Source organism: Drosophila santomea, chromosome 3L (genome assembly GCF_016746245.2).
Source record: "Drosophila santomea strain STO CAGO 1482 chromosome 3L, Prin_Dsan_1.1, whole genome shotgun sequence".
NCBI lineage: Eukaryota > Metazoa > Arthropoda > Insecta > Diptera > Drosophilidae > Drosophila > Drosophila santomea.
The window spans coordinates 19565201-19588575 of record NC_053018.2 but is presented as its reverse complement, the minus strand read 5'-3'; the positions used below and the strand labels follow the sequence as shown (position 1 = coordinate 19588575).

The 23375-nt window shown below is 40.4% G+C and overlaps 1 protein-coding gene across 2 annotated transcripts in view; it reads left to right on the top strand.

The window, feature by feature from the left end:
- Window positions 1-128: 128 nt before the first annotated feature.
- Window positions 129-23375, top strand: part of LOC120450645 (IQ motif and SEC7 domain-containing protein 1) — a 41295-nt gene continuing 18048 nt past the window's right edge. The window contains exon 1 of one of the 2 annotated variants that reach the window (XM_039633799.2): window positions 129-910. In XM_039633799.2, the coding sequence (XP_039489733.1) occupies window positions 525-910 (386 nt within the window). In that variant the 5' untranslated portion in view covers window positions 129-524. Of the gene's footprint in view, window positions 911-14763; window positions 15004-23375 lie in introns of those variants that run through there. The other variant, XM_039633802.1, reaches the window with a different exon arrangement.

The window sequence follows — 23375 nt, the reverse complement described above, 5'->3', positions numbered from 1 at the left end:
AATCAAACGGCCGTTTTCGAATGTCCCATTTGATGCGGTATATTTAGTATGAGCACGAAAGGGTATTTCGATTGGCGCGCTCTACGGTCCCACTGCCGGTATGCCGCGGCGCCCCCAGCACGGCCACACTGTTTCCAAACGTCGAACGAGAAGCGCGTTGTGTTTGTTCGTCGCGCGTGAATTGAAAATCCGTAATTCCGAGAATATCCGTAATCTGCCTCCGATCCGCACCAACTGTTGCTCGCGATTTGTAGTGTGTGCTGGCTTCGCTTTCGAGGCAGAGAATAATATACCAAGGTCATTCAATTACAATACGAGTGAAGTTTTCAACTCGCCGCAAGCTGCATTTTCAGTTCTTTATTGTGAGATTCAAAGTGGTTCTGCCTGTTTCGCTGTTTTATCACCCCTCCTCCACCTCTCCTCATTCGCGCGAGTGCGTGTGCGTGGCGGGGCTATAATGTTTTGGCCACAAAAGCATATCAAATAGGAGTGCAGCCGATCCCCGCAGAGGTTATAAACAAAATATGTCCGAGGCCGATCTGAAGAATCTCTCCCAGAACTCGGATGGCGATAAGGAATTGCTGCTCCATCAGACCACGCAGTCCCTTCTGATGGCCAGTTCCATGATGTTTGTGGAAAACCCTGGCGGAGGGGCAGGCGCATCCGGTGGGGGTGTTGCCCTTCCTGGAACCGTTTCCCTGCCCCTGCCCCTCTCCATCGCGATGCCCCATCACCATCTCCATGCGATCCCCTACAATGTGGACGAGCTGCTCAGGGAGAACAATGCCCTGCACTCCAAAATCAAGGAGCTGAGTCTGGAGCGCGATCGGCTGCTTTGTGAAGTGTCCAATCTACGGCTGGAGCTGGATATGTCGGAGCTCAAGCGGCTGCCCATCGATCTCGATGATAAGTAAGTGCCTCACTATGATAACCATACCATCTCAAAACTTGATATACATACATATATTTTATAAGGGTGAATTCGAGGCATATAGCTTTTCCTATTGGGCATTCAGAGTATGGGATCTTCCAATAGGAAAATATGGAATTCTTATTAGCGGTTGCAAAATCGTTTTCGATGTGTTTAGGGTGCCAGAATATTTGCTGTTCTCAGCACTTTGATTTCAATTACATGTTTCAAACGAATTTGTTCCATAATGTTTTTAATTTGCCAACGACCAGTTTTTAGAATTTGTATAATTCTTAGCTAAATACTGGTTAAAATAATAAGTTTTATTTGCATATTTCCCCGTTTACTGATTGCCAAAACATTCCGTTAAGTAATATAATCAGTCAAGATATAGTAATCATCTTTAAATTTATTACATTTTGGAACAATATATTTAAAATCGTTCAGTTCCCCTATATAATCTGCGATAAAAGCTCTTATCTGAGCGCATTTCGCTTTCAAGATTCGTGTCAAGGCCTTTGATGTGTCTTTGTACGTTTTTATTTATATCATAATTTAATCTACGCATATTTTGAGTTTCAACGCCGAAGAATCATATCTTCTTTAGCATTTTAGCAGACCCACAAACATATTTGATTTTTTGGGATCGTCATTTTTGGCTGCATTTCCGTGACCCCCGACCCCAATGCTTCCTTGCCCCCGGGTGTCGCTGTTGAGTCAACTTCTGGTTGAGTCACATGCATTGGTCCCCTTGTCCTTGTCCTTGCCACCTTTGCAGCTGCAGGCTGACAAGTCCGAGTGCGACTTCTGGTTTTTGCAACCCCTTTTTGCACTCCCGGCTACCTGTGGGCTAATCGACACAGACGCGGTCGCAATATTAAGTGCGCCTTTGCCGATTGGTATTTCCGTACTTAAAAAACGCATGCTTATCTTCGCCAGAACACTAGATAATGTATTTTTTTTGATGCCAAATTGAATGAGTCAGTTCTGCTGTTAGAACTACAGTTGCTCTCCGCTTATCGATCGACCAGAATTCTCTATTTGTTTAGTTCTATCGCCCGTGTTTCCCTTGCTGATAACTAATGTGAGTGCTACTTCGGGCGATAGGAGCAGTCTCAAGAAAATTCAATGTTAAGACCGAGTTTCGATCGCTTATTTGGGGTCTTTTCTGGGGAGATTAACCCGCCAAATGCTCGGGCAAACAAGCAAAGAAATATTATAAACCATACGCCTGGCATTTGCCATTGACAGCCGAATAAAGTTGGAAGTATCTCAGTATTCGTACCTGACTTTGCTTTGCATGCGGTCATGCCCCACCGCAGACAATCTTTAAATACAGATATTTTTCTATATATTTACACATACATATAAATACATATACAAAGTGGGCGCAAATAAAGCGCAGTTATCTTTTAACTGTTTTCTTTATTTTCGGGGCTTCTTGGCCTCTAAGGTCTGCTAGAAGAATCGTGGGCTCTTCCAATTATTCGCTTTGCGTTTTCTGTGTATATTTTATTTCTCGGTTTTTGCAGCTCACCTTCGCCAAAACATTTAAACACAAAACACCAGAAACTTTTTCCCTGGCGTTCATCGAAGTTGCAGATACTCTTTGTACTGTTACTATAAAGAAAAACGATTGTTTATTACATTGTACTTGTTTTATAATCACTCTAGATATCTTCTAATCGCATAGTTTTGTTTCACAATCATACATATGTATGTATAGAGTAGAGCTCATTCATTTGAGAGCTCTTTAATTTGAATAAAGATATTAAGTGGGTTAGTTAAAAGGCATAAGTAAATCAGGACAAGCAACAGAAACATTAACCTGTTTCATCAAACGTCCTCTATCTGCAAGGTAAGTTTTCCCATTTGTACCTTCATTCTTACCTTTCAATTAGCGAATCTAAATGTAATGTGGAAATGCTTACCAAGGCTTAGATCCACTTCTAGATTAGTTGCACAAGATAAGCTGCACGCACCCAGTTGGTATATCATCTTTTATTATGGGAAAGAGTATGTCACGATGATACATTAAACTCAAGATCAGAGATGTTGTTGAAAATGTGCGGGCAGCTCTTTGGCTTATGAGTAAGGTTCCGCTGCTCCGTGGTTGTTTCTTCTCTCTGGGTAAACTTCTTCACTTGGCCATACACACTTCACTCACAGTACGCTGTGAAAAATGAAAACTATTCTTAGGTGTATTTAAAGTGTTTGTGACACAACATTAATGTATTTTACGTATTATCATCAATATAAACAAACAAATAAACCAATTTAAATGAATGTACTTATCTTCGTTTGGCAGAGAAATATTTATCTTGATCTTTGTAAATATCTATGTTCCATTGATATAACAGATAAAGTGCAAAATAATTGTATTATTTAACAGTGTAGTCACAATGTCGTGGTTTAGCTTGCCGCAGAGTTCAACTCATTAGCCAGTTATCATCATCTAATAAAGCAGACACACGCACCACAGAAAAATGGGAAATGTGGAAAAGGGGGGTGGAAAACACTTGCCCATTTGAAAAGTGCTTTCGACTTTGCTCTGGGTCTCTTTGCGATAATTAAGCGAGTGTAGTGGAGAGTCTATTAATTTCGTACGCCCCCCTTTAAAATGGTCATGAGAGAGGGGGTGGGGTAGGGGGAGAGGTTTCCAGGGGTGGGGTGGGGTGGTCAAGAGGAGGTGGATGGGATAACGTTTTCCGACTACTTAATGAGTGTGTACTGTATTCTGTAGATTTAGTAGGTGAAGTAGTTCTCTGGCCTTCTTACCACTACTACTCTTCTGTTTCATTTGCATGCAACATTTGGAGTGAAGACTGCGGTTGCCTTATTACAAAAGGGGCGTAGTTGAGGGGGGTACGAGGGGACTGGAAGTTTGATGGTCAAAATGGGAGCCATGCGTGCTGCGAATATCTCTGAGGTTTGAGAGCAAAACTTTTGTTTTAATTAAAAGATACGCCAAATGGACATGCAAGATGGGGGTTGGATCATCTAAATGCACCAGCAAGCAGATGGGAACTACATTGAGAAGAGGGTGGAGTTGGAGATGAGATAATAATTGCATTAATAACATGCTGATTTTTAAGTGATTCCCTTTGTAGTCTTGGTTTCTATCACAGATCCAGATGGTTTCTTAATTGCGGCTACGTTTTTTGGTGTTAACCCATAAAACCAATCAAGTAAAGGCGGTACTTCTACTTTTCCGTGTTCTTCTTATGGGTGCGAAATATTTATTGTGGTTTGTATTGGGACTTTGATTTCCAGATGGAAATTATCGATTACTATTCTTAGGGCAAAAGTCCAGAAAAAACTTTTAAAAATGTACAGAAGTTTAAGTTGTGGTTTATTAAACTTCCTCCTTGTTTTTGTAAACCCTGTTACTGGTTTAAGAACAATTTGCGGTTTTTGTTTTTCGTAATAATGCCTTCTAAAATGTAATATGTAATCCTTGAATATATGAAGCTTATAAACTTGTTTTTCCATTAAACGCCTAACCATTTATGAATTTATGTTGATTAAACACAAATTGAATACAATTCTCTAGCTATTTCAATTATTATGACAAAGTATTTACCCATCACCAGTAATTTCTCTCAATTATTTCAGATGAGGAAGTGTTTAGATACCATAACTTTGCTCCCAAAGTTCTCGGCTGAAAATTAACACAATTAACTTGATCGCTTTTCTGGGTTATTCCAGTGATCCTCGAACACATCTGGATAGTTGGGGGAACCATGTGTCGGTGCTCCAGACTAGACCATTTATAATGCATGCAATAAGCGAAAACGAATTTCTCGGTTTTCAATCGAAAAGTGAGATCATCGACGCGCTGGCCAGCCGAAGCACAAAAGAACAATAATTAAAATCATTTATATGAAATGTTTAATAAACAATGTCATTGCCAAACGGTCCAGTCTCATGTGTTCCAACTAAACTGTCAAGTCACAGCTGAAAAAAGAGCTTGCGAAAAATTCCAGTTGGCTTAAAGTCTTTGGGGGATTAGTTTCCAACCGAACCATGTAATCAATTAGAGGGCGTCCCTCTCTGGATTTAGTCTTTTGCATATGTTACGTACTTTTTTCCTTTTTCCTTTTTATTTGTATTTGTATTTGTACACAACTCGCGCAGCTCGTTACGCAGATACTAAGATACAATGATTGATGAGACATGCGCTCATGATGTTGTCCCTGCCTAAAGTGACAACTTCCGAGTCGATTTTCCCCATTCAGCGGAACTCGCTACCAATTCCAAATCCAAAATGCCAAGTCGAACTCTTATTGCTCCAGTGGCTTGTCAATCGTGTTTGGCATTGACAGCGGCCCAGTACGCTTTACATGGCTATAAGTCCCGGTCTTGGCCATCTTCAAGTAATTTTTGCTCAGTTCTGACGGCTGCGCATGCGCCCCAAAAATGGCCATCATGGTGTGCCAGTGATTCGAACTACAAACTATAATGGTCAAAAAACACAAACTGTGGGACTCGCTTTTGTCTCGCTGACTGAAGGAAGTTGCGCTGACAATAATGATCAGCTACTCTAATCGTGTCTATAGGAATAGCCCCAATTTTGGGGGGATGGTTCTACATGGTTGATTTCGATGTGAGAACACGATTGCACGGGAAATGTTGTACTTGATGACTCTATTTTAACTACTTTTCGGTGTTTTAATATCTAAAATAAATTTCTTATGCAATTTATACAATTTACACATTAGTTTAAGCAGTTTAGCTATCATACGAAAGTCACCTTTGAATAATTGTATTGTTAATGACATTCTCTTGTTTGTATCCCATTAAAATGTGTCACACGTTCGAAAATCAATTAATGCTTCATCAAAATAGTTCTACCCAGTAAAATCATGATGATTGATGCTTGCAGCTGTGTTGTGTAACTTATACAGCCGATGACTAATTTTAATTTTGAGACTAAGTCCAATTGTTACTACCTTTTATTGTTGCAAAAAAAGTTAACAAACCTCATCAAGAACGAGTTTGAAATCCATCGAAGGCCATAAACAATCGAACGGATTTCCTTTAAAGGCTAACAGAAATACGAATAAAAACTAATATATGCAGAATGAGGTTGTAATATAACAATCATAGATAAATTTCATTTCGTTTTAATTTTTTGAAAAATGAATGAATAGCTAATGATTTTAAGTTGATGTCTATATATGTTTTTAAACGGTTTTTGGTTCATTAATGTAAAATTGTTATTAGTTATTGAAAATTACGATTTTATGGTTGCTGAATAACCGTTTACCCCCAACAATTTGAAAAGGTCTAAGTAACCATTAAAACAATCCATTAGAGGCTTTTACTATGTAACTATATTGTTGTTTCCACCCCAATAAACTTTCATCACCATGTCGTGAAGCCCTTGAGTCCCCTGTCTTATCTATGATGATGGTACTGGGTGGTCGTTCCAAGACAGAGTCTTTCAAAACGTCTAGGGCGACATCTTTCATCTGCTTATCTGCACTCCACTCCACACTTATCTGTGCTCTGGTTTTAGTGCTTTGACTCACTTATCTTAAAATAAAATACATTTTCGCCTGCTAAACTGGCAGACAACTTCCGGTTGTGGTTGCATCCCCAGGGCAAGAAGCCAACCCCATCCACCCACTTTGGAGGTCACCAATCGTGCCCGCGTTCAATCAATTAACACTGCCTGGAGTCGTAAAGAAATCAGCAAAGTGGGGGAAAACAAATGAGGGGAATTTTTCAGAAATAAGAATAACTAAATGCAGCGACTTTGGCACTCCACCCCAAAGTTTTTGACTTATTAATGTTGTAAAATTAAATGAAACCATCTAGGAAAAATATTGAAAACTATTCTGTTTCTTTCGTTCTCTAGGCGTGAACGTGTATTTTGTGTACATTGACCCAAATTTGGGGAGATCCCCCTCTATCTTTCGGTTGCCTTTCATCGCCATGGTTGAGTAGCGTACTTGGGCCCCTGCGACCCCCTTTCAGACATGCCCCAAAAATGCGAGTGCCAAGAAAATGCGTTGTTGCTTAATTTTCCCCCGTTTCCCCCTCTTTTATTTGCCAGAGTGCAGCGCCCTCGCTTCCTCTTCCTTGGGCTTAATATTCAAATTTTATTTGTTGCTTTCCAAGACAAATTAAAAGCTCAAAAATTCAACAGCTGTGGGTCGTTGCGTTTCAGTGTTGTCCAACCATTTGACTAACAATGTACAAATTAATAAATATATTTGAAGTGATATTGAAGAGATGTACATATTAATGTATGCTAAATGTATACAAATTTAAAACAAAAGTATAATTACATTATATTATTTTATATTATTCTATTATTATAATATCTACCATCTGGATATCTATAGATATCTATTATATCTACTTCTTGATATGCAGTTCTCTCAACCTCGAATACTTCAATAAATATATTTTAAACATTTAAAGGTTATTTTTCCTTACCCTTAAATTTAAAGTTTTAAAATTAAGGTGCGCATAAATTTGTCTAATTTTTGGCTACTAAAAACAGCCAAAAAGAGGGCAAACTGTCTGAGCTGTTGTGCTGCATTTGTTTGCGTAGGCAGGCGCCTGCAGAACCAACACCAAAAAGCCATCATACAAATTCATTGCGATTTATATGAATTTTTGTGGGTTTTTCGTTTGCGTTTCTTCGAACTCACTTTTGTCTTGCTCATCAGTCATCTGAAAACCAGAGCCCCAGGCCCTTCTGCCCCCCAATATAAAACGGCTGGCATTTCTTGACCTTACTATTCCATTGTCTGCGCAGCCCGATCGCCAACGTCAATGGACGCAGTTGCGCAGACGCCAGAAGATTGGCGCTGCTTTTGTTTATCATTTTTATTTTTTTTTTAGTTTTATTAATTTTATTGGTGACCCAATGGAGCGTCGCAGCGGCGCCGTTGAACGCACTCGGCCGAACGCCCACAATGTATAATAATTTCGTGTTTTTAAATGCTGTTTATGTTGATTCCATTCATCGAAGGGGAAAAAGCAGCGTAGTAGCGAGCCAAAAACGTAAAATGAAAACGAAAACGAGTCGAAAATGAGAGACACATGCAAATTGAATATTTATTTTTGTAAGGCGAACTGACCACTAGAGACCTGGCCACTGGTTATTGCACTGGGAAAAATAAGGCACATCAATGTTAGTTGTGGCACAACACGATATAATAAAAAGGAGAAGGAGGAGAAATGTACTACATTTAATTAGAAGGAGCCCTTTTAAAATACTATTCACCCATTTAAAATTAATTTAGGTATAAAGTACCATTTATAATATATTGGCCTCAATTTGTGGGCTACACTTTTCTCTGCGCGTCGACAACCAAACGCTGATGCTGAGCTGGTTAGCAACTAACCAACCAGAAGATAGCCATTTATATGTGCCATTAATCGATTGTCAGCAGCCTCGTCATGGTCCGCGATCGCCATTGCGGAGAGTGTAGAGTGGATTGGAGTGACTGCAAGGGGAGGGGGGACACCCGGAGGGGCAGGTGTGTTGACTGACAACCAGTTACCTGTCGCCAGATACCCTGAAGTGGCCAAGAAGCTTTGGCACTTTGATGGGGGATAGATCAGATCGTATTACTAGAGCTTATAAGATCAAATCGCGGGGAATCAAAATATCTTTAGTTTCTTCTTGACAACAAACATTTGTTCTTTGTGCTTTGACAGAAATCCAATACTATAAAATGGCATTTGTTGAATTCTATTACGTTCCTTTTTATTTATTTTATTCATATATGATTTCTTAAGTTATTCAACTAATTAAAATAAAAGGCAGGGCATGAGTGGTTCGATTCCTTGGCATCACTTGCGTATTGATTGCCGAGTTTCATTTTGCGCCTGTGACTGTTTTTAATAAGTTGCTCTCGTATTCGATTTCTGTTTTGTGTTAAACGCTGCGAGAGTTGCATTAGCGGATTGCATTACCCATTTGAGACCGTGCAACTGGCAATCATCACTGCCATCATCATCGTGTCAATACATCGATGGTCATTATTAGCCTCCACTTTTGCCGTGGGAAGGCAAACAAATGTTCGCTCAATATATATTCATTCGCTGCCGGATTTCTCCTACACCTGAAGCCATTTATATACATATATAAATAAATGAAAGGGGAGGGTGGGGGATCCGACAGGTGAAAATTGAGTTACCGTTAATTGCCACGGCGTCTACGACCTGCAAGTCTGGAAATATGTATAGGAGCACCCACCCCCGTGATTGCCACACTTAATTAACACCCAACCCATCGCATGACAAATTGCAGATTGTTATTTTATATTTTGAAACTCGGGAAATATCGCAGGCTCTTCCCGTCCTATTTTCGGGTGTTTTACTAACTCCAACTTGGTATTAGAAATTCGTGTTTGGCGCATTAACATGCCTACCCGACCAATTGAAAAGTAAAGCATTGGAAACTGAGGGTAACTAAGCCAGCAAGCGCCCCCACACACACTCGTGAGGCTGAATTTTCCTTCTCATGGCCGTCGAGAGCTCTAAAAATAGAGTTTAACAAACTGAAAAAATATTCCACCACATACAACGACACGCACACACTGACAGAATTACAAATTGTGGATGGCGGGGATGGTGGAGCAACTCTCTGGTCCCATTTTCACATTTCAATTTAACGAACACACACACACACACATCGCTCTTGCCTCTCATTCTCATCTTGCATTCAGATGCATCCTCGAAAACCTCCGCCCTGCAATCTTGCGATGATGTGAGACTATGCCAAAAGGGAGCAAATCCCAGCACACTTTTTCCGCGGGCTCCCTACGTCATCGTCCTGTGCAGCCAACATCCTTATACCTTCCTCATACCCTATACCTTTGTCCTGCGATTGGTCGCATTTCGTTTGCATCAAAAATCAGGGGTGTGGACCGACGGGAACGGTTCCTGAGAGGTTAGAACTCGCTAGTTATGTAAAATGGACCGCATTAATTGGCAATCAAAAGCAGATTCTGGTGATCACGGATTTAACGATTTCATAGTAATTAGGTGAGATGATCTCTGTGATTCCACTGTGAACAGACCCACTTTCAACTGGTAGAACACAATGTGAGAAGGGTAACTCCACTTTTTTTTTGTTACCAATTAGAAGTGTGATCCATCCTCATTACCTAAGAATATCAAAGCTAAGGCTTTGATCCTCACACGAAGAACTTTTCTTTGAAACCCCACTGCGTAGGTATTTTGCTGCACCACTGTGAAGAACCGCCGTTGGGGAGCAAAGGGAGTTTCCACCGACTGACTGATGAGCGAGTTCGCTGGCATGCATTCTTTGTCCTCACGGAGGATGAAGTGGGTGTCTGGAGGGGTGGCGTCCTGAATGTTGCAAGCGCCGTGGAGGATGCCAGCGCCTGCCACTTGGGCACTTCTGTAACAGCATTTCTGTTTGTTTTTGTTCAGCTTCTAAGGCTAAGCACCCGCGTTCCCTTTTCACCATGTCAAGATCTCTGGTGGGGTATGTGGCATCGGATGCTCAGTATGTCAGCCAAGCAAACTGGAATATGTATACCAGAAGGTACGAGTATCTATTGGATTCAATAGATTCGTCAATAACTCCTATCAAGTATTAAGTATCATGTATCGACAACTCGTCGATACAACTTATACAAGACTAACTTCCTGCTTACGCAAGCGATAAATTGCTCTATCATGTCCGTTTCCGTGTCCTGATCCAGGGATCAACCCATAAACCCCGTGAATAGTCTCATCCCCCACGATGTCGTTTCCTTTGTGAAACTTGACACCTTTGTGAATCAGGAACTGTATATGATTGCGTAAAATGCACTCCATGTAAGACTTACAGGGGAATGGAAGTATTTTCCTAAGCAAAGTAATAATGAACTTTTTGTGTCTTGTTGTAAGGTATGTATTTTACCGGAAGGTGTTGTTGTTCGATTCTAGATTCAAAAGCGAATAAAATCCAATATTTCAACTCTAGTTAGGGTATTACGAATTCATTGACTCAATGTTTATTTATTTTTGCTCGCTGACTTTATGTGTTACCATGCGCCACCCCAATGATGTTATGCATCGTGTTCCCCATGATGTTTCCCTGCCCTCTCCTTTCCATCCCAACAAGTCTCATTTTCTCTCCTCCAGTTCATCTGCATGATGTGTCGTGGGTACATGGAGTGCTCTTTAGCGTTTGCTGACATTTTCTCTTCTTTTTGGATTCTTTTTCTTTTTGCAACAGAAGCAACGATATGAGGGGTATGATATGTATAGAATGATGTAGCATGTTGCACATGTTGTACATACATACGTATATAAGTGTGCAGTTGGGACGGTCACTGCTCCAATTCGTCTAAAAATGTAGCCATGTATTTTAATAATTAGTTTTTATATATTTCGCTCTTGGCTGCGTTATGTGTGTACTGGTTTTAACCAGAGCGTTCTGCATCTTATTTTCATGAATTTATTAGGGCCTTGTTTATAGCCTTACTAATTTGGTAAGGTGTTAAATTAAACGAATGGGAACATTTTGTACGTGTGTTTGTTCTTGATACCGATTTAAAATAAAGTATAAGTTGCTTCAAATCAAAACTTGCACTTTAAAAGATAACTTTTATAGATTCCCCTATTAACCTGAGTTATTGTAATCCTAATCTCTCTATCTCATCATGATCATTGATTTATATGCTGATATATCTGACAGGAAGCTAATAAGGCTTAAGACTTGCTCCTCAACGTGCAGTTCGAATAGTAAACACACGCCTCGCTAATAACTTGTCATCTTTCTGGAACTTCATTTCGTACTAGTTCGTTCCACAAGTTCCCTAGTGCATTCCCTCGATGTGATATATGTCCACCACCTCCGACTGCTCCCAACAGCCCTGGGCGTTCTTTCAATATTATGACAGCCAAGAGGGAAAATCTTTTGTTGCCATTGCGCTTAATTCATCTCGAGCATCTCGAAGTTGGTCTTTCCTTTCGCGCAGTAGTCCCTCTTCATGTTCATCGTCATCATCTTCATCTTTTCCGCGTTTCATTTCCATTTGGAGAATGATAAAAAAAGAATGTGAAATTATTGTGGCTGCTCTTTTCTGTTTATTCATCATAAGTTGTGGATGAAGATGAAGGGGATCATCCTCGGAACTTCAGCTTTTGTTTGTTTTCGTTGGTTTTAGGTGGGGCACTGGTCTAGTGGGTGGGGTGGGATTAAAACTTTTCCTTCTTATCTGTCGGTAAATTGTATTCTTTTTTTTTTTTTGATATCCTCGTTGGCAGTTGCATTTTTGATGCGATTCATTGTCAGTTGACCCAATTCGATGGGCGTGGACCCGAGGCAAATAGCTCCCACACTAACACCCCGCCTTCTGCTCCTTTTGTGCATCGAGAATGACTTCCCGCCTTTCCACCAACATTCCCCTCAGGCCCCTCGTTGCAGCTTGGTGAAATATTCGTGTCTTGAGAAGCCATTCATCGTTTTGAACTTCTTTCCAAGTTGATTTCTGTTCACACAATAAAAGGCACGAAGTGGGATCACTGGGTGGCGGCATCACTGAGGAAAAACTTACATACTACTTTTGGTAGTAAGTTTCATTTGTAAATTATCAATAACCTTTACATTGCTTTTTAAACCAAAATCCTATTTTAGATACCACAGCAAATATACTGTGAAATGTTAGTATCAGACAATTTTTTTCCCAGTGTAACTAACAAATGCAGTTTGCAATTACCCACTGTCGATGTTGTTGGCGCTGCTGTTGTTGATTATTAAATACTTTATTGCTCGGGCTGAATTTGAAAACTGCGCCCAAGAATTAAAGTTGAAGGCGCTGTTGATTTGTGCAGCAGTGAAGAAATGGCGGGAAGAAGGGGTTTGTAGAAAGAGCTGGGAGAAAGAGACCTTTGTGTGGGTTAGACTGCATTAGGTTGCATGCAACGGGGCCATAGAAAGTGCCACCGAACCGCCGAACCCACTGAACCCACTGCTAGCTTCCCCACGGAGAAGGCAGCGAGACTTGAGCACGCACCAGACACGCAAAATAAATATGGACATATGGACGGGAATTTCCAGTTGCGGATGGAGAAGGGTGGTGCAGTTGGAAGCTATCACTTTTCTGGGTTTTTATGCTGCACTTCTCTAATCATGGGCACAAACCATATGGGAACTGTGTCTGCGCCTGGGATTCGAGTTCGAGTTTCATTGGTAACGATGTTGTCGGGTGACCTCGGGGTGATACTACTTATTGTCAAACAATCCAAACTATGGTAACTATGGTAATCACCTCAATTATTTGGCTCAGTACGATTACCCACTTTATAACTTAATATGAGTTGATGAACTGGGTTAGGGAAAAGTTTCTCACAGACTATATGGCATTATTGCCATTAATACTAGGGTTTGCTTTTGAGTTCATCTAAAAATTAAAAGAAAATCTTATTATAATATATTCTTGACTTATTATATTCTATCATTACTAAATATTGGTTTCAATTAATTTAAAAATAATTTTTAGAATTAAATTAAATTAGTATTTAAATAAAATAAAATTAGAATTGGTATTTATTATCCAGCGTAACCAAAGTGATTCCTTTCAGGCCCCAATTTTGACCAGTGCATTTTCTTAGGACTTTGGCATGGCAATGCCGTGCGCTCTCGATTTATAACTCTCTTCTCGTCGGCTCTCTCATTAGCAAAAAGGGGTTGATGTCGGTAAATTTCCGTTGTTATTCGCATTTTGCAAGGATATTCAAGAAGGGGAATATTTGAGGACATCCTGGCGGTTGCATTTGCATAAAACATATTTTTCGAACTTCTTTCTGGAAGTTGCTTTGCTTTGCTTTGCTTGCTTTTCCTTTTTATTACGATTTAAACAAAAGCCGCTAGTGAATTGCAACCCTCTCTTGACACGCGTCTCTCTCTTCTTGACTGCCCCCAATTTAATTTCTCCCTCTCTTTTATGCTCTCCGGAAATTGCCTTTAATAGTCGTTTTAGAATGATTTTGAATGTTCACTAAATTGCGTCGTAAAACTATTTGCGAGGCGTTTTCCAACAGGCTTTTCTCAGGCTCATTAAAATGTAGCGGGTGGAGAATTCCCCACGTTGGGCGCCAGTAATTTTTGGGGCTACATTTTCGCTGCATTTTCTCACCACATAGTTGCATTTCGAATATTTTTGCAACCCCCTTGGAGAGGAGAGAGAAATACAGAAGGAACAGAAAAAAAACAACCCGCAGAAGACATCTGTCTGGAAAACTCTCTACATTTTCTCTCGGCTCTCACTCTCTCGATTTTCTCGAGCGGAGAGTAAAGGAGCCGCTTTGGCTGCCGTCGACGCCTTCAGTAATGGAAATATTTTACCCAGTTCAGTACTCCATTTCAGTCAGTTAGCCGACGTTAGTTTTTCGCAGACGCTTTTCCGCCTAGCAGTATTTATACCCAACAAAAATGTCTAAAATTACCTAATTAGTAGGGAGTATCCCGCAGACTGCTTAAACAATATAAATAACACCACTTAACAATACAAAACAAGTGCCGCAGAATTTTCGCAATTTAACAAACGCCACGCCCCCCGCCCCTTGCGTACGTGTATGTATTCGCCTGTCTGCCGCCTCTACCGCAGTCGACGTCGCTGCCACCGCTTAAAAATCCCCAAAAACGTCCCTTGAAATCATATACATATATATATTTTATATACCCATCTACACTCAACGGCGATTAAAAATATATCGCGGAAAAAAATATAAAAACGAACTTCAAAGTGAAATTCGAAATTCCTCACCCTCGACGTATTGATTTTTCGTCATCTTCATATTTATCGGTGCCAAAGTGTTTGTATACCGTCCAAAAACAAAACACACTCACACACAAGAACCTAGTTCCAAACACAAAACATATATAAAAAAAAAACGATTCCGTTTCACTGAACATTCTGCCTTAAATTTATTTACCTAATACATAATTGAAGAGGAGCAACTAACTAGGGAATTAGTTAGTGGGACTTGCTTTAGTTCCCCCAATTCGCCACCCCCAGAAAACAACAACACATCGGCAGAATGAGCAGCTACACTGCCGCCCAGTATTACAAGACCACCAATATGATTACCTCCAATGAGATTTACTGGTAAGTTGCCCTTGTCTATCGGAATTCTTTCTTTGATTTCTGTGAGTTGGCAAGTTTATGAGACATATTTCGGAAGGAAATGAAAGTGAAACGCAGTAATATTACGCACTTTTGGTTAAATAATGTTGGTGCCTTATGCCTTACAAATAATATATGTACATTTGTGTCTTTCTTAGCTATTATATATATTAGCAACTTTATATAACAATAGAAATGCTAGTAGGTAAAACCAACTTTTGTATTTTCTATAAATAAACCTTTGTATCCTAAAAAAGTCGCATTTAAAAACAAATTTCTTAAGTGTATGTTATGCATAGTTGTTACGAGGACTGGTGGGTCCTTACCAAGTTATCCTTTAATTTTTTGTCGAGTGTATTATCCTTTTTGCACTTGTAAGAGCTCTGTCTGCCCACGCCGCCCCCCTTTTCCACTCACCAGATTTTCGCTACTAAAGGGCCAGAGTTCAAGGTTCGATTAGTTTTTCCCGAGGACAATTGTGACGCAATTGCTATTTCTTACTCTCATTCTCTATATCTCTCTCTCTCACAGCTTTTCAAAGCTGAAAAAAGTCAATGGCGTTTCGGTCTGCTCCGCAGCATCCGAGCCACGCCCCCGACACCGCCCACGCCCACTCCTCCGTCCCCCTTTTCAGTGCCATCAATAGTGCATTTTTGATGGGCTAATGCCCACACACGACGATTGCCTCACACTCGAATGGAAAAACAACAACGAGAAAGCGGCATATCCATGGCTTTTGATAACAACAAAAGGTCGAAACCGCCTTTAAACGCCCACGTCCACGCCCACACAACTCATCCAAGTTTTCCCATCGTGGGCGTACATCTCTCTCTCTCTTTCTGTCCTCTTCTCCCTCTCTGTCGCCCCCGAAACGGTTGTTAATTTGCCGCACTGAAGTATGCAAGTAATTTTTCGACTTTTGCCCTCTCGCCTCTTTGTATGAGAAATGCTTTTGTTTTCCTGCACATTTTTTGAATTTTATTTTTAAGCAGTTTTTTTAAGACCTTGTTTCTGAATAACAAAAATATTTTGCTCGGCGTTATGCTACTGAAATTGTTTGAAATTGCCAAAAAGTATGCAATATAGTTCGCAAACAAATGCAGCGTAGTTCCACAGTTAGCTGCATAGATGGCGCATGGTGATGGTGGTAGCGCTAAAAAGCGAAATATTCCGCTCTCTAAAAGTGAAAAAAAACAAACAATTGGCGAATAACAACGGCAAGCTGAAATAACACATTACAGGGAAACTAAATCGCCGTTAAGTTTTAGAAACAAACATAACAACTGTAGAAACTGCATGTTGCAGCAGTTACTTACAGCATTTTGAGTATTAAATATTAAGACAAAGAAGATATTAAAACATAATTACAAATTGATATTTAATTATTTAAAAATATATTCAATTAGAGCGTCAGGTAAAGCCACGCACAGTAAAATTGAAAAATATAAACATAAACCCAAAATTCCTCAAGCCCAACCAACTTTCCAGAAAATCTTAAAAATTTCTATTTATGTGGCATGGTCTGTGCAGCACACGAACCTTGAACTCTGGCATTTTTCGTGCACAAAATACATACGGTATATATAATGTTGTTTTGCACGGCCTGAAGTGGGCAGCATTGGGTGGTTGGTGTTATGTAGATGGTGGATGGTACGATATAACATCAGAACTCCCACGACGAAGGCACGCTCATGGAAATTCCAGCGATAAACACGTGATTATATGTACATAACCGTCAATGGCTCTGTGCGGCACAGACAACATTATCTAATCCAATGATAGTGCCCTCGAAAGAATAACATTTGTAGTTAGTGACCAACTGCCTTTACAATATCCGGGTTAGTTCAGTTATCGACCAGATAAGCACAGGTGTTACAGCTCGGTTCAGAGAAGAAGAAAATGTTGTTTAACGTAATAGAACTAAGTTCAAAGGTGTAGTATAGAAAAATAAAAATATGAGTAGACATTAAATTTAAAAAAAAATGTAACATTCGTGGTTATACGATTTATTTATTTTATAGATTCTTTATAGCATGACTTTTAAGATTTTTTCCACTTCCTATTGCATGGTTATATTTTTAGATATGGCTGATTATCTTGAATAGCAATTACATAGCGCAATCAAGGCTAATTAATCGTGGGTGCGCTTTACAAAACATATTTAATAAACGATAATTGTTAATATATATCCAGACAATGCAAGGTTCAAAATAAACCAACATCGGAAGCTTGCATAATTTTTTGTTTGCGATCTCGACTTTCAAAACTTTGCATATATGTACCTATTTGGCTGTACATATGTATATGTATGTACATATGCACAGAAATATGCAAATTAACTAAAAATTAACTTAGTTTTTAGTCGTGAATTCCAATTCCAAATGAGATCTTAATTTATAACAAACAAATTTCAAACGGATTTCTGGTAGTTTTAGGACCTACGGCAATTTTACTAGCAGTTTCCCTACTCTGAAAAATATAAACTAAGGCGGGGCTCACTAATCAAATTGCAGCAGAGGAAATGTATGCAACTGAGACACCCAGTCTCCCTTTTGGAATTGAATATATATCCGAATGGGTAACAATGAAAAGGTTCAATAAAAAATAATTGCATTTCTCCCTTTTGGTTTTGTTTTGGGTTTCCTTGTGAACGCGTGTTATTTAATACGAGTCTCGGTATTATTCCGATTACTAGATGGCATCTACTGTTTGACAACTGTTTCTCCTCCATGCGATGGGAAGTGTTTTTGTATATTATTTCGCTTTCGTCCGGGCTCCACTTGGATCATTATTCTCAAATCTCTTACCCCCGTGCCCCTCATTGCACCAGACTTTTCCAGTAGTTGAAAGTCGTGGGATTATTTAACGACTTTCTCACTTTTACTTCTTTACCTCCATTGTTGGATTGTCGCTGAGCTGTGCTCTGGCTGCCCTATTCCGTAAGGTGATTACTCCGGACAGTGATTACCTAGACCACGTGACCCACACCACTGACGTTTCCACTTTTTCCGACGTTCATTGGACGACTCAGTTTGCTTTGGTCCAGCGCTAATTGAATGCCAGACTTTGGTGGATTGATAAACGAAAAAGAAACGTGCACGTTTAAAGCAACCTGCTCTTTAAGGTACACGGTAAAAGGGTTTAGTAATTCTTTTGAACACTCAATCGAAGGTTTTATCAAGAAGTATTCTCCAGAAGATTAACTTTAATATAATTGATGGTTACCTGGTTAAATAATGAGAAGAAACTGTTAAAACAGTAGGTGTGCAACTTTTTCTGTATGTAGATGAGAAATCAAATCGATTACTTCCCGTTTTCAACTGGATCCCCAGGTAGTGCAACCCCCCTTCTCCCTCTTCTCCATCACTACTTTATAGGCTTCTGGGTTTGTAGGCCTAATGCAAAAAAGTAAATAAATTCAGATGAGGTGTTCCGAAATCAAAAAACCCGGTGAGCATCGCCGCATGAAAGCATCTAAATTAAAAGGCGAAACCAGTTGGGGAAGTTGACGTCATGCATGTGGGCGGCAGAGGGGAGGGGCCATTACTGGGGCCAGAGGATGGAGAGGGGGAGCGGAAAGTTGCCGGTTGCCGGTTGGCACACACCAAGCAACTAGCCAAGTTAACCAGTTCTTGCAGCAGTTGCTGTTTCTGATTCCATCGCCGTCGTCCTAGTTATGTATGAGCCAAATTTCTTGGAGCCGGCTCTTTTAGTCGGTTGCTACTCGCTTCTTGAATGCCTATCAATCGGCCCGCACCCGCCACGCCCCTTTTCCAGTCGGGCACCCCCATTTTATCAGAGAGTACGTGCACAATAAGATACAAATTTTCAGTTCAGTATTTTTGTTGAACATTCATGGGCTTTAATATAAAAATATTTTAATATCTTAATGTAAAATATCTATATGATTTTCTCAGTCATACATTTATTAAATATTCAGCAAATATTTGGATCGCCGTATGGCGTTCATAAGTCAACGGTGTTTCTTTCTGTGTAAGCTGAGCCAAGAATCAAATGCTTAGATTTCATTGTTGTTTCGTTTTGTTGTTTGCTGCTGTTGCCCAATTCAAGCAGAAATTTCAGACTTGCTCGCAAACGCATTGTTGTTTCCAGTTGGCTCTGTAATTTGCATTGAATTGAAACTGACGAAATGCAGCCTGGCAATGCAATTTCTATAGAATTAATCAGGCCTCTTATTTGACTTACCCTGGAAAGGGTTTTAAAAAGGCAGTAGCTACCTGATGAAGTCCAGCGATCGGTGGAAAGCCATTGACCCATGGATCGGAAATCCAATGTGTACATAATTACTTGTTATACATGTGAGAAATAAGATCTTCGGCTGAGGTATTGAGTTAAAAGAAAACAACATATCAGGCGATCGATTTCGTAATTATAGAAAAGGTTTAGCAGAGAACGGGTTTGTGTGTTTAAATATTCTTGAGAATTAAATATATATCCTATATGATATGCAAAGCCATTGGAAATAACAGACCCATCAAAAGCAAATTGAATAATTACTATCGACCACTTCCAACAATTATAAAACTCGGGTTCTACCGAATTACCCAACAGCAGTCTATTCACTATTTTAAAGCTCTTTCAAGTTCATTAGCTTCTGTTCAAAAAGGCAACAAGCAATCAAATCAAGTGGAATACCACGAAGTCAGAAGAAAGGCAGCCAAACATTCACCAACCATCCAGAAATAGTAAATGAACAAATGAAATTCGCATAATGATGACCATTTGTGTGGATTATGTAAAGCTCTCGAGATTTGTCTTCTCCAAGCGATTTCAGGCACAAACAAGATGAGCCAACAGAAGGGCGGGATATGAAGATACGAGAAGAGTGCGAGAAAACAAATGAAAATTGGGAAATTCAATTGGCAGATAGGCGGACGAAAAGTAATAATAATAAGCAGCTTATCGCTTGTAAACATGAATTTTCCAAAGAAAAATTCAAAATGAAAATCAATGAAGAGCCGCGAGAGTGGTAATAGTTAACAGACTCCTACACCGAGGAAAATGCGCAGTGCGGCAGAAAATAAAATATGAATTGAAAGTAGATAGTATGTTTCGAAGCCTAGTCATCGTATTACGATGTAATCGAATTAATTGTGTATTTACTAGTAACTGATAATCATAGATGAGTACAGTCACATTATGTATTATTTGGTTATATTATTTTCTCTCAGCTGATGTTGCGGTTGCAGTGAGGGCGGTTGTTTTCAGTGGGCGTGAGGTACGTGATTTAGAGCCTAACGAGCCGAGCAGCGCAGAACCCTTGTGGGCGAACTTTCCCAATGTGCCACTTGAGCAGCGAGCGATTCACAACCGCCGCTCGTTGATTGATGAAGGCGCCAGTGGCGGTGTGGAAGCAGCTCCACAAAATTAAAGAAAAACTCAACCACTGGGCTGCCCATCGAGAGGGGGAACAACAGGGGGTGGTGGTGCAAAAGGTGGAAAGGGGAATTGTTGGTTGGTTTTTTGTTGCCTCCATTCATGGCCAGCGCCACAACAAGTGACGCGCGGTGGGCAAGGCGAAGTGCAAGTGAAAGTGAAGTCGCGGCCATTCCGATGCGAGTGAGTGTGAGTACTCGGCTTCATGAAACCACAAAAATTTCCCACTAACATAATTTTGTATCTTTTGTACCCCCCTTCTGCCCCAGCTGTTGCTCTTTCATGTTTTTCTTTCAACATTTTCATTTGTATCCCATCATCCGTCACTGGCTCATCTTCGTGCGCTATACTTTTGATTTAATTGAATGAAAAGACAAAAAATAAATTTGGTAAAATCCGGACATCGAAGCTTTGTATACTCTTGTAGATCGATTTTCTCTTTGAAAGGTGTGATGTGATCTCATTTAAATGATTTGGTGATTACTGGAAACATATAGCTGAAACGTGTTTTTACAAAATCTTGAAAACAAATTTCCCTATTTTATGAAAAAGTTTTCCTAAAAACCATGTTATATTTACCGGTAGCTTCATTTAAGAAAGCCGGAAACAGTATGAAGCACTAACCATACCGAAAAAAGAAAGATGGATTTGCTCAGATATTACGATTTCTTGGAATCGATTTACAGCATCTTTGCAAAATCTGTGAAACTAAATCCAGGAGTAATAGGCATACCCAAAGTACCCCTTGCAGTGTATGGAGAAACTTCCTAATGACAGGGGCGAGGAAATCTCGATTGTGATGTGACGTGATCGTGATCGTGATCCGATCCCTTGCCCGATATCGGCCCTGTCAGGCTTCATTAGCTGCGCTCCAGAGACTCCGGCGCATTGTCTCGCATTTTGTCTCCCAGCCAGACCTGCGTTCACTTTCTAATGAGCCCGAAATGCCGGCGATTCGGTGGCAGTGGTTGTATAGTATAGTATAGGCAGTAGTAAGCCGTGTAGCCATGACCGAGCAATTCAATGGCCCCGCCAGCGGCAAGTTGAAGGTAGGAATCGGTTGGTTATATACTACTATACCATACTATACTGGGGATCGTAGCGGGGACCTAAGCTCTCGCAATCGTTTTGCTGGCTTTTCTGTTTTGGGGCGGACTGAAGGTCTCTTGCTTGGTTTGGCTGGGTTGCTGTGAATATTGTTTAGGTTCCTCCTTCCCATCTGCCCGCCCTTCGTCTGTTTACAAATTGGGTTCAAAATGCCTAAGGTCAGGCGAGCAGCGCACACAACGTGTGGGAATTGGGGGTTTTGGTGGGGGCCAAACGAGGTAATCGCATAGTTAGTAACTACACACGACAGAGCTTTCGCGATGCTTACTAGGGAAATATAAAATGCGTTTCATATGTGAGATACTCCGGGGCAGTGGGGAGATTTAAAGATTGCTAGGGATCTGAACGTGGAGATCGTTAAAGTGGTATTGGAATTAAAAAGCAGCAGCATCCCATGGAAACTATTCTGGGAAACGATATTTAATATTTATGAAAATGATGATTCTCATGTAATTATTCAGCAAAACGTTGCCCTAAAGGTTAATTGTCAACAATAGCTGGTAAGGCTCCGAGCACAAATAAAACCCACTAATATCAGCTGTTTAAGCTGATTTCGCCAGGAAAATAAATCACTTGCAAATTAAAGATTTCTTCTCCCTGTTCTGGTCGCACCTGCGACTCCTGCTGATGGCTTTGATAAGTTGAAATACCTGAGGCGACCCTCGCAGCACTGGGCTCTGGTTGTGTTTGCTTCTTTGGGGCTGTCATCATCGTTGACGGCTGTTTATTGTTTCATAACAGCAGAGACTCGGCCCAGACGAGTATGGCAAATGGGTTTGTGTACCTTGTACCTAATGCGTTAATATCAGCCCGCTTTTGGAGCAAGGGATAGGGGTGGGGGCTTTGCAGGGAACAACTGTGGCAAAAGTTTTGGTTTTATGTGTGCATATGTTTACGACTTACGAGTTTTAACGATGCCGCAGCTATGACAGCGTCCGCAGTACAGAGAGATAAAAACGAGGTCACTTTTGTTTTGATACGATCAGATTTCAAATGGATTTCGAATTATTGGCTCTCCCTGTTTAAAAATGGGGCAACACACCATTGTAATTTCGTTTAAGACTATAAAAATTGGATAAAATGTGGTAGCGATAAATAAGAAAAGTGTTTAGAAATTGGAAACCACCATCCCATCCTGAGCTTTTTTAATACGTATTTTCAAAAAGTGCTTTAAGTTTAAGAGGCTTGACACAGTTGACTGCTTAAAACCAAGCTTTTAAAGTTATATTATAGAAAACATATTTAGACCAAGTTTTAACATTAGTTACTTGGGAATATTTATCCATCATGTTTAGTAGATATATTCAATAGTTATGGACTCGGACTTGTTGCTTGACTTTTGGGATCTAGTCTTGGTCATTAAAAGCATATGATAATTGTTTTCTGTGCAGCAGCAGGTTTCAATGAAAAGTCAAAACAGGCCGCAGGTCCGGATATAAATGGTTTGTTGTCTGAAATACACATACAGATACTCCGATACTCGGATACTTGGACTCAGCCATACAGTCATCGGGCTTAACGCTTGGCTCAGTCGCTGAGCGGGTCGGAGTGAAGCCAGTGAGGCATTACGCTGCCCATTTTGTTAGCGGGCCGCCGCAAGCGACTAACTACCAACTAGCAAGTTTCAGGGACCAACTGCCAAGAGAACTACCAGGCCGCAGTGCCGCACACTTGCGCACATGCCTCTCCATATGGCACATATGGACGTCAGCAGTGAAAAACAATAAGAAAACACAGCCAGTAAAGCGCCCCCGCTCGCCCTTCGGCGCTCGTTAAGTGCGGTTCGCTCGGTTCGTGAGTCACCTGAGCGTAACGTAAGCCCAGCTTATTGTTCGTCCGACTACGCGCAG